The sequence below is a fragment of the Mesocricetus auratus genome, unplaced genomic scaffold (genome assembly GCF_017639785.1).
Source record: "Mesocricetus auratus isolate SY011 unplaced genomic scaffold, BCM_Maur_2.0 Super-Scaffold_100010, whole genome shotgun sequence".
Taxonomy (NCBI): Eukaryota; Metazoa; Chordata; class Mammalia; order Rodentia; family Cricetidae; genus Mesocricetus; species Mesocricetus auratus.
The window spans coordinates 1,623,303-1,638,800 of record NW_024429194.1 but is presented as its reverse complement, the minus strand read 5'-3'; the positions used below and the strand labels follow the sequence as shown (position 1 = coordinate 1,638,800).

Genomic DNA, 15,498 nt, shown 5'->3' with positions numbered 1-15,498 from the left:
GGCAGAGGAAGCAGGATCTCAGTGAGTTTGAGAACAACCTTAGCCTACAAAGTGAGTTCCAGGACAGCCAGGACTGTTACACAGAAAGGTAATAACTAAAGAGGTTTCCCTGTCTCAAGACAACAAAACAAAACCACCAACAACAAAAAGATTAAACTGAATATGGTGGCCCAGTCCCCAAAGTCTTAGTTTCTCTAATCTGAGACTCGTAGTTCCAAATCTTTAGATGTGAGTCATAGCTAAGAATAACTACAAGAAACTAGTAAAATAGGAAGGCATAATGGGAAGCATGCAGTAGAAAGGAATAGCAGGGTAGAGGTGATTAGGAGGATGAAACTGGAAAAACTGGGGGGGGGTGTAACTAAGGAGGGTCAATAAGGAAGGAGAGGAGAGAGGAAGGTGCAATAACAGTGAGAATGTCTAGAAGAATCCTATGGACTCATTATCTATTTATCTAAAATTACATATGATAGATAAGCCTATGTGTATAACTATACATACGTAATTTAAATAAATCATTCACACCTGGGCTGACAAGGTCTCCCTCCAGAGGCACAGACTAACAAAAGCATCAATACCAGGCATGAGAAACTTCCTTTCAAGTTGTTGGTCAGGGGAGTCCAAGAGACTTCCAAAATGTTGTAATAGATATTGTTGTTGCCCTTGGTTGCATCACAGAAGTTGAAGGGTAAAAATCCTTATTGCCAAAGACACCATGCACTTACAACACAGAACTGGATCTGATCTGAAAGCACCCCCCCCCCCCCGTAAACTAGATCTCATGGCATCAGAAGGTACCATGCAAGTTTCTGGGGGAGGGCAGCAACCAATAGTTCCACAGCTATGATGCCTATGAGCCACAACAATGACCATCACGGCACATGACCTTAAAGGTGCAATAGCACCATGTGTATATTGGTGGTAACCATCAGCAACAAAAGAGAAATCAGGTCTAGTATTGGAAAACTAGCCAACTACTCAAAGCTAGTAAGGTCATGGATCTTGGAGAAGCAACACCACTACTTTACTTAGCATAATTCCTGATAAAAGTTTAAATATGTATCCTTATACCTAAACCTAAATGTAGCCCCTCACCCCCACAAAGAAATATCTTTATATCAGAGAGAGACCATTACGGAAAATCAAAGCCAATCAAAGTGCACAGAACAATCGAGCCTGGTAGTGAGTAGCCCCAACAGATAAATTGTCTAGACAATTCCTGTACCCAAAGCTCAAGGAAGAGGGGACAAAGATTCTAGGAGTGGGAGAAACAGGAAGTCTGCTGTGAGACTGTATCCCCTAGAAATGTCAGAGAAAAGTAATACCAACTAAATCTCAAACAACATGGCTGCCTATATAAGACTTGAATAAGGATGAAAATAATAGACAAGCTGAAGGGGGAAATCTCACAGGACTGCAAACCTAGAAAAAGAACTAGATGCAACCAAGGAATTCTGAGAGCAGGAGAAATAGTCTTCCCCAGGAATAAATGCCCCAATTCGGTTGTCTAACATCAATCAAGTGGTCAACCCTGAAAACATACACATACTAGTCACAATATAGAGACTGAGCAGAACACACACACACACACACACACACACACACACACACACACACACACACACACACAAAAGAGGCCAAGAATTTGAGAGAGAGCAAAGGGGTGAATATATGGGAAGGATGGGAAGGAGGAAAATGCTGCAACTACATTTCAATTTTAAAAAAATTAAAAAACTAAGTCTAGCTGAATGTTGGTGGCACACACACATTTTTAATCCCAGTACTTGGGAGGCAGAGGCAGGCAAATCTCTGTGAGTTCGAGGCCAATCTGGTGAGTGCCAGGATAGGCTCCAAAGCTACAGAGAGAAGCCCTGTCTCGAAAAAACCAAACCAAACAAACAAACAAAACTAAATCTAGAAACTTTGGAATGGCATGGAATATTCTGGACTGGATTTTTAACAGAAGGGTAACAGTAACTGGAAACATCTAAATAAAGCCTAGTTTTCTTACTCATATGCACTGCTTTATTAGTGTGTACAAAAATATGTGGTGCTGAACTATGTTCATAGCAGCATTATTCACAATAGCCAGAACCTGGGATCAACCCAGATGATGCTCAACACAAAAAAATGGATAAGGAAAATGTGGTAATTTACACAATGGAGTACTACTCAGCAGTAAAAAACCAAGACATCTTGAAATTTAAGGCAATGGACAGAACTAGAAAAAGTCATCTTGAGTGAGGTAACCCAGCCCCAGAAAGACAAATATTATGTACTCCCTCATAAGTGGGAATTAGACATAAAGCAAAGGACAACCAGCCTACAGGCCACAATCCCAGAAAACTTAGGTAACAAAGAGGATCCTAAGAGAGACATACATGGTTCTGCCTATGAAGGAGAAAAAGACAAGATCTCCCAAGTAAATTGGGAGCATGGGGGAAGGGGAGTGTCAGGGAGACGGATAGAAGAGGAGAGAAGAGAAGGAAAGGGGAATGGGGAAAAATGTATAGCTCAAAAAAAAAAAAGGCAAAAAATATGGTTTTGAGACATTAACATAGAAACCTTGTAAGCTCTTGTTATCTCTGAACCCTTCTATAAATTTAAAGTTATTTTAAAGTAAATTTTTAAAAGCCTAGAAATCATTTTAAAGTTCATCTAACACTTAAGATTTGACACAAATCTCAATTATTTCAGAAAAGTCTCAATTGAGAAATATATATAAAACCTGATGTTTAATGTCATTTGACAATATGAAGCGGTAATACCTATTAAGATGTCTTCTATTACAGGTCTAGAGAGATGGTTAAGAGCACTGGCTGCTCTTTTAGAGGACCTGGGTTTGATTCCCAGCACCCAGATGGCAGCTCACAATTGTTAAGTCAGTTTTCAGGGGACCAAACCTTCTGATGGCCTCCTTGGGCACCAGGCACGCACATGGTACACAGACAAAATACCCCCAAAACAATAAGCTAGAAGTATGTGGAATTTTAGAGCAGCTCTATAAACAAAGCTATCTGAGGAATGAAGCCAAGTCTAAACATGAAAATCTTCTATTTCCTGCCTTAAGTACACCACCTTCAATATATACGGTAATTCTGATGTGCCCATTTTGACTGACGTTTATCAAATGAGGTAATGTGGCATCATGTCAGCATTCAAATGATTTCAGTTTAGGAAGGGCGATGGTGGTGCAGCATGCCTTTGATCCCAGTACTTGGGAGGCAGAGGCAGGTGGATCTCTGTGAGTTCAAGGCCAGCCGGGTCTATGGAGTCAGGACAGCCTCCAAAGGTACAGAGAAACCCTGTCTATAAAAAAAAAAACAAAACAAAACAAAAACAAAAAAAAACAAAAAAACTAAACAAACAAACAAAAACAAAAAACAAGTTGGGCTGGAGAGATGGCTCAGGATAAAAGCAGCAGCTGCTCTCCAAGGTCCTGAGTTCAATTCCCAGCACCCATATATGGTGGCTCACAATTAACTGCAATGAGATTTGCACCATCTTCTGGATTGCAGCCAGACATGCAGGCACAATACTGTATACATAATAAATAAAATCTTTTAAAAATAATTAAAAAGAAAAATATTTCAGATCAGGGATACTCTATCTGAAATATCTGAAGAAAACTACATGTCCCCTCTGTCTTCTTTGGACTGGTGCTGGAAGGTCAAACCCAGGACCTTCCGAGCATTCTAACACAGACCCAGGCCCCAGGAAGCTCAATTTTAAATATAATATGATAGGGAAATATCTGCATCTTTCATAACCATATATAACCCTTACCAAATACTTCCCTTTATCTAAGTATCAAAACATGTTTAAATAGTCAGTTCAAGTTTCACTGATTTGAATTGTGGTTTCTGTTCTAAGAAAAATAAGAGAATAGAAAGAGGAAAAAGTGGAATACTACCAGAGAAATGTTGAATAGATGGTTCTGAATGAAGATGAAGACAACTTGAAAACTTAAGGATATTGAAATGACTTTCACACCTCTCTAACTGGCAAATCAGGTAACAGCATTGATGAATTTCTAACAACTCAGAATTACTGTGATCTTGTTTGCAAAATGGAAAACAAAGAAAAATAAACCCAGGACATTTAACATTAAATTTTCAATTTACCATAATGGGAAACAAATAATAAATATTACAACATTTATGTTTAATGCTTACCTTGCCTTGACAAGAGTTAACTGGACCCTTAGCTACAACACCTTGAATTACACAATTTGGGCCTTTGGTTATTTCTTTGTAACATAAAGACAGACCACTGGGGGGGGAAAAAAAAACAACAACCATATTATTTTTAAATTCCCCTGCATTATCTACAAATAAGGTTGCAAATGTGCTACTGGCATGTTTAATTCATCTTTCTAATAAAATTTCTAATTTAATTTAAACAAGAAAATTCCTAAAAAATCTCTCCCCCGCCCTTGAGTCAGGGATTTCCTATATAGCCAAGCCTGTCTCCAATTCATAATCCTCCTGCCTCAGCCTCCCCAGTACTGAGATTGAAGATATGTGCTACTCTATTTAGCTCCAAAAAATTCTATAATAGAAAGAAATATGACCGAGCAAGTATAAGTGATACTGATGGGGTAAACATTGAAAATAATACGACAGAATGTCATAAAATAAACTATACATGTTGAGTTGGTCAAGACTCATGTCACACACCTGCCACCACAGGGCTAACTGTTGATTATTCTCTGCTTCATTGTACAAGACTCTCCTTAGCACTAGTCTTGCAGAATTTGCCCTTTGCATTATGCATGTGTAAATACCATGCATGACAATATTTAAAAACAATTTTTAAAAAAAGTAAAAGGGCAGCTGCAAGCAAAAAAAGTGTACCCTATACTAGAAATCTTACCAGTAACTACCCCTGGAATCTACCTTAGCTTCCTTTCAGAAAAGTGTAACTTAATAGTATCAACATGCAAACCTTCACTATGTATCACCCCAGACTCTCACTGCTGATACAGTAAGAAAGCAAGAATACAAAGGTAGACCACAATCCATCCCTAAGAAAGGAGACGCTAAGTACACCAGGTTCACAAAGGTGTATTCCGGTACCCTCCCTCTTTTCTGTGGACCCCTTCCATCTTTCACTCACTGATGCTTTAGGCAATCAGTGCTACTCAGTAAGCAGAGTGGCATCAGAGAAGTCTAAACAGCGAAGGTGGCTTTCATGTTGCTGTAAGCTTGTTCTAGTTTATGCTAAGTATCTTTTCTATTGCTGTGTGCAAATAACACCTGGGTTAGCTAGCACCCTCAGGTAAAGAGAAAATGGTAAAAAGTACATCTTAAGGTAAGAAAAAAAACATTTTTTATCAAGCACAGAATTCAAGTGTTTATAGGTATTTTCTGAATAGACAGTATGACTTTAAATGACAATATAAAGATCTCAACAGTCTTTGATTTTACAATGGAGTAACACTATTTCACAAAGTGTAGAAATTAACAAAACATCTAGGCTTGTTTTACACAGAGAAAGATGAAGAGGGAAAAAACCCGCTGACATTTTAAAATGTATTTATTATGTGCGTGCACAGTATGTCTACACTTGTTTTGTTTTTGTTTTTTGGTGGTTTGGAGCCTATCCTGGCACTTACTCTGTAGACCAGGCTGGCCTCGAACTCTGAGATCCGCCTGCCTCTGCCTCCTGAGTGCTGGGATTAAAGATGTGCACCACCAACGCCTGGTGTGTCTGCACTTGTATATGCAAGTGTGTATGCAAACCTTGATGCGTATGTGTGAAGGTCAGAGCTATCTCGTTTGACCCTGTGGATTCCAGTGATTAACATACACCTTCAGTCGTGGTAGCCAGAACCCTTATCCACTGAGCCACCTTGATGGTCCACACTCATCCTTTCAAGTTACTCTTAGGGCTGGAGAGATGACTCAGTAATTAATTAAGCACATGCACTCCTCTTACAGGTGGCCAGATTTCAGTTGCATCACCCACGAAGGGCCAGCTCAATGGGGATCTGAAGCCTGTGATGCCCTTGAGCTCCTGCACTCACACGCACATGTACCCATGCATACCTTTAATCCCAGCACTCAGGAGGCAGAGACAGGGAGACAGGACAATAACTGACTAGTAAACATCAAGTTATTTCATGTTACCTCTGTGGTTTAAGAGTTAAGACAGAAAACACTCCAATAATATGCCAACTGACCTCCCATTTGGGATATCTATCATGTAATTCTGAGTTGTTAGACGCTCAGATCAACAACTTAGTTTTACCTTGGTTACTAGAATTTTATCACAAGTGACTCTTTTTTTATTCTATCCTAGTCTGTTGGGTCCCACTGCAGAAGCCTAGTCTAAAACAATGGCATTCTGCAACATATTTAACAAAATCAACATTAAAGATGTAAAGTGGCATACAAAATAGCTCTTAGCAAGACGCTATGTATTATATGCTTTTGCTGGCTCTTGAAATACCCCTAACATGAAAATAAAAAACTTTTACTACTAAAGCAAATACAAATAAAAAGTGGAATGTAAGAAGGGACAAAGACAGCTGGATGGTGGTGCGGCTCCAAAGCTACACAGGGAAGGCCTGCTCGAAAAAACAAAACAACAACAAAAGGAACAAAGACAATTAAACAGGCCAATGGGAAATAATTCATAGTTGCAACATAGTTGAAAATGGCTGTGAAAAATGTGTCACAGCTACTACCATGATGCCGATAGATGATACCAGCAGACTCATAAAAATGGGGCAAAAGGGAAGAGAACAAAGGCAGGCAGGATGGAGGGGGGAGAAATTGGTGGATATTTAAGTCCCAGAATTTAACAGATTAAAACAAAAGAACAGTGAACTAGAGGCAGAAGTTAAATTAATAGAGTGGAACAACTCACTAAAAAGAAGAAAGATAACGCTGAATGAAAGCATACAGACACTGAGACCTCCTTATTCTCCACTCCTATCCTAGTCCTGCTCCGTGACTAGTCAGGAACCAAACACTAGCCCATGTAAGGAAAAAGATGGAAAATTATTCTTTGAGAAAACTATCCAGACCAAGAAGAAAAGGGCTGCACTGCCCATCACACAGAACTATTCTCCCAAGTTTGCATCCAAGTCACAATCAGATTCCTTGGGCCCACATTCTTGGAGTGGACATGTGCTTACCCAGTAGACAGGAAGCCACTGGTAGAAGATATAAAATGCAGAGACTTCCAACTGCTCCCCCAATGTCAGAGGAAAAACCACTTAAGAGAAGATTACACCACAGCTTTGGCGACCAAGCTGTAACTACAAGTGCCCTTTCTCTGGTGTTGGCTTCTGTATATTTTACAGAGTGCTGGGTTGTGTGTGCCAATGAAGCTTGCCAAGGCATTCGATTTCACTGAGGGATTCTGCCCTTCCCACTGCCATCTACAGCTGTTTATTTCTTTGCTCCACATTTCTGAATTACTGTTGCTGTCAGCTGTTTACTGTACTTCAATGCCTTCCCACAGTACCCAGCTTTTCCTGGAGTCCAGCACCTAGTATTTTTGTTTTAAACATGCAGAGAACCACTAAAGTAATGGTTACCTCTAATCTACTATCTCTAACAAAATCATTTGAAAGGCATCAACTGAATGAATTGTATTTACCCAGCTATTAAAAAGAACAAAAACCAAAGAGTAAGATTTTTTTTCCTGGTTCTGCAAATTTCCTTAGCAGGTTGCCTATGATCACATGATAGTTTAACATTTACTCAATAATGTAACTTTTCTTTTACGTTTATCTTTGTTTTCTGCTAGGATTGGGGCATAATTCTCTTTCCTGAAGAGAGAATAAGGGAAGCTCACAAATAAAGGTGGAAGGAAAATGAGAGAATAATTATAAAAGTAATGAAATAATCAACTAGGCATGGTAGTGTATACCTGTAACACTAACACTCTGGAGGCAAATGTAGGAGGATTGCCCCAAGTTCAAGGCCAGCTTGATTTACATAGTGAGTGCCAGGCCAGTCAGGAACATATAACAAGACTGTTTCAAAAATAAAAAAACAAAAACAAAAGAAACAATGTTTTCCATGTTCAAACACAAACTCAGTTACCTAGGTTTTGGGGATGGAACTCAGGTCCTTGGGCTTGCAAAGCAAGTAGCTTATTGGCTAAACTATCCTCCAAGCCTCAGCAGTTAATCCCTAAACAAACAACAGCAACTAACAGAATTGCCACAGGACAACACACTATACATGTAAAAAGGAAATGGAATAAGACTTCAATGATTTAATTTATACATGATATTTACAGAAGATGGCTTGGAGCCAAATAAAATCCCAAGAATCATAAAATTCACTTAAAACATTAATACCAATGCTAACCTTATATAATTTACACATAAAAGTAAATAGTCAACAAATACAAAAACACAAATACAAAAAAAAAAATCTCTAATTACCTTGCTTCAAGAACTGGCTGAATATCAGATACTAGTTGGGTGGTGTGACCAAATTCATCTTGTAACTCCAAAGGAATATTGAATGGAACTCCAACACGAAAGGGGGAATCCAGAAGACCAAATGAGAACTTCTCTGGCTTGCCCTCTTTAACAAAAACAAAGGGGAAAAGAAACTTAGAAAATGTATTGGGAGATCAGAAATACACCCATACATGCACTGGAAATGACAACAATAATGAACATGGTATTTTAAATCTGTGCAAGGACTGACTGAGCAGTTAAGTCTGGTTCCGAGCACTCCTGTCAAGTGACTCCCCGTGCCTGTAACTACAGCTCCAGGATATCTCGTGCCTTCTTCTGGATTTTGTGGGCACGTGTATACATGTACACATAGCCACACATTAATATATAATTAAAAATAAAACAAAAACTTTAAAAAATCTGTACACAGATTTAACTATTGCCAACAAACATAAAAGTATAGAACTTTATCTCACACCATCTGTGAAAGAAGCCCCCATCCCACCAACTTAAAATGGCACTCACCATCAGCAGATGGAATTACACGAGTGTTTTGCTTACCCCCCAGATTTAAAACGGCACCATCAGCAGATGGGATTACAACGAGTGTTCTCTTACCTTTAACAGAGAACTTTATTGCTTTAGATGGCAGTGATCTTCCTGCATACGTGTCTGCATTACTTTCATTCAATACCACTTGTAATTTCAATGTATAATTACCCAGTTTCTGGATATTTTCTGGATAAATTAAGAAGAGATTAAACATCATGACAACATATACTGATTTTATACAATTTTCTTTCCCGGGGACATGGGGACCTCACAAGACTGCCCAGCCTGTTCTCAAACCAGTACACCCAGTGGTTCTCCCTGCTGAGCTCCCAGAGTAGCTACAACCATGTAGGGATGAGGGTTGCTTTTAGTGGTGATGGGGATCAATCCAGGTCCTCAACCATGGGAGGCAAGCATGATAGGAGCTGGAGACGGCTTGGCAACTGACATCACTTGTTGCTCTTGCAGAAGAACTAGGTTTGGTTCACAGCCATCCATAATTCAGTCTCCGAGCATTTGATGTAACCTTCTGGTCTCTACTGGCACTAGGCAAGCACACTGTGTACACACATGCATGCAGGCAGGCAAAAAAATTCATACACATAAAATAAAATTTTTAAGCCTAAAAAATAAATAAAAATAATTAAAATTAAGAGTAACTCACCCATTTTTTTAAACCAGTAAGGCCATTTTCCCCCATGTTGACTGATATGTGAAATGATTTCTTTATTTCCACTTGAAGCTTGATAAAAGAAAATAAAATACTGCCTTGAGAAACTTGAGTATAAAACAAAAATACGAAGTGTTACAACAGCACCAAATGCAATTATCTTTACTTGCTATACACTTTATAAAACAGTATGCAAATGAACAAAAACAATGGGAGATTCTTTAGCTCATTACACTGCATCCATTTGGAGGGTGAAGGGAGGGATGAGAATAGGAGGCAGTATCTCTAACGTAAGAGACAGAAGCAGCACAGGCGATCATGTGGCTTGATTTTGGCTTTCTGAGAAACTCCCACATTCCATAGTATGTGTGCTAATTTACAATCCCAGCAATGAGTAAGGGCTCTTCCTCCACATCCTCACCATCAGAAATGGTATCTGTCTTCTTGATGATAGCCATAGACAATCTGCCATAATTTACATTTTCCTGGTAGCTAAGAATGTTGAACACTTTCAAATACTTATTGGCCCCCAAAGGCACCTGAATGCCCAAACACATACTCACTCAGACACACCGCTACACAGACACACTGCTACATAAGTAAAAATGAAATCTTTAAAAAACAGCCGGTCTATTAATTCTCTAATATGACTGTTCTCCAGTTTTTTCATGTGGGCACTTAGTGCTATAAACTTTCCTCTCAGCACTGCTTTCAAAGTGTCCCATGCCGGGCGGTGGTGGCGCACGCCTTTAATCCCAGCACTCGGGAGGCAGAGGCAGGCGGATCTCTGTGAGTTCGAGGCCGGGCATTGTTCAATCTCCATGAGTTTGTAGGGTTTCTGCGATTTGTATTATTGTTGAATTCTAATGTTAATGCATGGTGGTCTGATAAGATGCAGGGGGTTATTCCAATTTTTTTGTATCTGTGGAGATTTGCAATGTTTCCTATTATGTGGTCAATTTTAGAGAAGGTTCCATGTGGTGCCGAGAAGAAGGTATATCCCTTTGTATTTGGGTGGAATGTTCTATAGATGTCTGTTAAACCCAGTTGGGTCATAACTTCTATTAGTTCTTTTGTTTCTTTGTTAAGTTTCTGTCTGGAGGTCCTGTCTAGCGGTGAGAGCGGAGTGCTGAAGTCTCCTACTATTGGTGTGTGAGATTTTATGTACATTTTGAGTTTTAGTAATGTTTCTTTCACGAATGTAGGTGCCTTTGTATTTGGGGCGTAGATGTTTAAAATTGAGACTTCGTCTTGATGTATTTTTCCTTTGATGAATATGAAGTGTCCTTCTTCATCTCTTTTGATTGATTTTAATTTGAAGTCTAATTTGTTAGATATTAGGATTGCTACACCCGCTTGTTTCTTGGGACCGTTTGATTGGAAGATCTTTCCCCAACGCTTTACTCTGAGATAACGTCTGTCTTTGATGTTGAGATGTGTTTCTTGTATGTTCTAGAACAAAAAGAAGCAAACTTCCCCAGGAGGAGCAGACGCCAGGAAATAATCAAATTGAGGGCTGAAATCAAACAAGTAGAAACCAGAAAAACACTGAGAAGAATCAATGAAACAAAGAGTTGGTTCATTGAGAAAATCAACAAAATAGATAAACCTCTGTCCAAACTAACCAGAGGGAGAGCATGCTAATTAACAAAATCAGGGATGAAAAAGGGGACATAACAACAGACTCTGAGGAAATCCACAGAATCATCAGGGCATACTTTGAAAATCTGTACTCCACAAAATTTGAACATTTAAAGGAAATGGACAATTTCCTGGATAGATATCACTTGCCAAAACTAAATCAAGAACAGATAAACAATCTAAACAGACCTATAACCCCTAATGAAATAGAAGCAGTCATCAAAAGTCTCCCAAACAAAAAAAGCCCAGGCCCAGATGGCTTCAGTGCAGAATTCTACCAGAAATTCAAAGAACAGCTAATTCCAATACTTCTCAAAGTATTCCACACAATAGAAGCAGGAGGCTCACTGCCAAACTCTTTCTAAGAGGCTACAATTACCTTGATACCCAAGCCACACAAAGACACAACTAAGAAAGAGAACTATAGACCAATTTCCCTCATGAACATTAATGCAAAAATACTCAATAAAATACTCGCAAACCAGATTCAAGAATACATCAGAAAAATCATCCACCATGATCAAGTAGCCTTCATCCCAGGAATGCAGGGATGGTTCAACATTAGAAAATCTATCAATGTAATCCACCATATTAACAATCTGCGAAAGAAAAACCACATGATCATCTCACTAGATGCTGAAAAAGCCTTTGACAAAATCCAGCACCCCTTCATGATAAAGTTCCTAGAGAGATCAGGGATAACAGGAATGTACCTGAATATAATAAAAGCAATATACAGTAAACCAACAGCTAACATCAAACTAAATGGAGAGAAACACAAAGCAATTCCTCTAAAATCAGGAACAAGACAAGGCTGTCCACTCTCTCCATATCTCTTCAATATTGTACTTGAAGTTCTAGCTACAGCAATAAGACAACAAAAGGAGATAAAGGGGATACAAATAGGAAAAAAAAGAAGTCAAACTTTCACTATTTGCAGATGATATGATAGTTTACATAAGTGACCCAAAAAACTCAGCAAGGTTACTCCTAGAGCTGATAAACACCTTCAGCAATGTGGCAGGATGCAAGGTAATCCCAAAAAAAAAAAAAGCAGTGGCCCTATTATATACAGATGATGAAGTGACTGAGAAAGAAATCAGAGAAACATCACCCTTTACAATAGCCAAAAACAGCATCAAACATCTGGGGATAATGTTAACCAAGGAAGTTAAAGACCTGTATATCAAGAACTCTGTGTCTTTAAAGAAAGAAATCAAAGAAGATACCAGAAAATGGAAAGATCTCCCATGCTCTTGGATTGGTAGGATCAACATAATAAAAATGGCAATCTTGCCAAAAGCAGTCTACAGATTCAATGCAATCCCTATCAAAATTCCATCACAATTCTTCAAGGACCTGGAAAGAACATTAATCAACTTTATATGGAAAAACAAAAGGCCCAGGATAGCCAAAACATCACTATACAATAAAGGAACTTCAGGAGGCATCACCATACCTGACTTCAAGCTCTATTATAGAGCTATAGTCCTGAAAACAGCTTGGTATTGGCACAAAAATAGGCAGGTAGACCAATGGAACCAAATCGAAAGCCCTAATTTTAACCCACACACCTATGAACACTTGATTTTTGACAAAGAAGCTAAAACTGTACAATGGAAAAAAGAAAGCATCTTCACCAAATGGTGCTGGCATAACTGGGTACTGGTATGCAGAAGACTGCAGATAGATCCATGTTTATCGCCTTGTACAAAACTTAAGTCCAAATGGATCAAAGATCTCAACATAAATCCAGCCACACTGAAACTTTTAGAAGAGAAAGTGGGAGATACTCTTCAACGAGTTGGTACAGGAGACCACTTCCTAAACATAACACCAGTGGCACAGGCACTGAGATCGACAATTAACAAATGGGACCTTCTGAAACTAAAAAGCTTCTGTAAGGCAAAGGACACAGTCAAAAAGACAAAAAGGCAGGCCACAGAATGGGAAAAGATATTCACTAACCCTACATCTGACAGAAGGCTAATCTCCAAAATTTACAAAGAACTCAAGAAACAAGTCTCCAAAACACCAAAGGATCCAATTAAAAGGTGGGGCACAGAGCTAAATAGAGAATTCTCAGTAGAGGAGGCTAAAATGGCCAAGAGACACTTAAGAAAGTGCTCAACATCCTTAGCCATCAGGGAAATGCAAATCAAAACAACTCTGAGATACCATCTTACTCCTGTCAGAATGGCTAAAATCAAAAACACCGAAGACAATTTATGCTGGAGAGGATGTGGAGAGAGAGGAACACTCCTCCACTGCTGGTGGGAGTGCCGACTCCTACAGCCTCTTTGGAAATCAGTATGAAGATTCCTCAGGAAAATGGGAATTAATCTACCACTAGACCCAGCAGTTCCACTCTTAGGCATATATCCAAATGAGGCAAGTTCATACAACAAGGGCATCTGCTCCACTATGTTCATAGCAGCATTATTTGTAATAGCCAGAACCTGGAAGCAACCTAGATGCCCCTCAACTGAAGAGTGGATAGAGAAAATGTGGTACATTTACACAATGGAGTATTATTCAGCAGAAAAAAACAATGGAATCTTGAAATTCGCAGGGAAATAGATAGCACTGGAAGAAACCATCCTGAGTGAGGTAACCCAGTCGCAAAAAGACAAACATGGTATGTACTCACTCATATATGGATTTTAGACATGGATCAGGATAGTGCCAGTCTGCACTTCCACTGATAGAGAGTCTGGGAAACAGGAAAGAAACTAAAAGATATGCATAGTACCCAAGAGAAGAGGATTGAGACAAGATCCCCTGAATGGATGGGGAACACGGCGAGGGGTGGGGGGAGTGGGACCTGGGAAGAAGAGAGGGGGTAAAGAGGAAGAGAGTTGGTCATGGGGGAACAAGAAGTTGAGGGGGTGGGGGTAGATAGGGGGAAGAGGGAATCATAGGATCGAAGAGAGATCAGGCACCAGAGTGACCTCGAGTGATCTAAAGGGATAACACCAATTAGCAAGCTAAGCAATAGTGGAGAGACCACCTCAAATGCCCATTCCTGATAATGAACTTGATGTCTATAACCATCCGGGAGCCTTCATCCTGTGACTGATGGGAGCAGAGGCAAACACACAATTAATCACTGAACTGAACCCAAGGGACCCGGTGACAGAGAGAAAGGAGTGATGAGCAAATTGGCAAAGAATGGGCTGGCAAAACCAGCAGAGACAGCTGATCTGAACAGGGGAGAGCTCTTGGACCCCAGACCGACAGTGGGGAGGCCAGCATGGGACTGATCTGGACCCCCCAAATGTGAGTGTCAGCGAGAAGGCCTGGGCAACTTATGGGGCCCTGAGCTGTGGATCAGTGTCTATCCCTGGTATACAAACAGTCTTCGTGTGCCTATAGCACAAAGAGGGATGCTCTCTCAGCCTGGACTCTCAGGGGAGTGCCTGGACCCTACCCAGAGTAAAATGACAGACTCTAGATATCCCCTATGTGGAAGGATTTGGCAATAGGGTGGGAGGGTGGGGGGGGAAGGGGAGTGCAGGAGGAGGGGAGGGAGAGGGAACTGGGATTGACATGTAAAACAAGCTATTTCAAATTAACATAAATAAAAAAATAAAAAAAATAAAAATAAAGAGACCTTGTTTAAAACAAACAAATAAAAACAAAAATAAAGGATGACTTTCTTTTTCCTGCTCCTAAAAAAAAAAAAAAAAAAAAAACAGCTGGTCATTGGTGGCATACGCCTTAAATCCCAGGTAGGCAGATCTCTGTGAGTTTGAGACCAGCCTGGTCTACAAGGGTTAGTTCCAGGACAGTCTCCAAAGCCACAGAGAAACCCTGTCTCAAAAAACAAAACAAAACAAACAAAATGATGTTGGCTATCAATATGCTGAAAATACCCTTACAAGGCTGAGATATGTTCCTTCTATTCTGAGTTTCTTCAGAGCTTTTCTATCATAACATGGTATCAGATTTTGTCAATAGCCTTTGTGCATCTTTTGAAATGATCATCTAATTTCTACTCTTAAATCCATTTGTGTGATATATTAAATTTATTGATATGTTAAACAATATTGGTTCCACTGAAATAAAATCTACTTAATCATGATGAATGATCTTTTTATGTTTTCTTAAGTTTTGTCAACAATTATTTTGCTTAGAATTTTTCCATCTATGTCCATTAGGGAGATTTGTCTGTAATCTTTTTCTGTCGCAATATTGGCTTTATAAA

General features: G+C 39.5%; 1 protein-coding gene across 1 annotated transcript in view; it reads right to left on the bottom strand.

The window, feature by feature from the left end:
- The window catches only part of Smchd1 (structural maintenance of chromosomes flexible hinge domain containing 1), a 110,701-nt gene that overhangs the window by 51,920 nt on the left and 43,283 nt on the right, over positions 1 to 15,498 (bottom strand). The window contains exons 18-21 of the mRNA XM_005082567.4: positions 9,645 to 9,722; positions 9,047 to 9,166; positions 8,408 to 8,552; positions 4,176 to 4,272 (exon numbers count right to left, since the gene is read on the bottom strand). Of these exons, the coding sequence (XP_005082624.1) occupies positions 4,176 to 4,272; positions 8,408 to 8,552; positions 9,047 to 9,166; positions 9,645 to 9,722 (440 nt within the window). The remainder of the gene's footprint in view (positions 1 to 4,175; positions 4,273 to 8,407; positions 8,553 to 9,046; positions 9,167 to 9,644; positions 9,723 to 15,498) is intronic.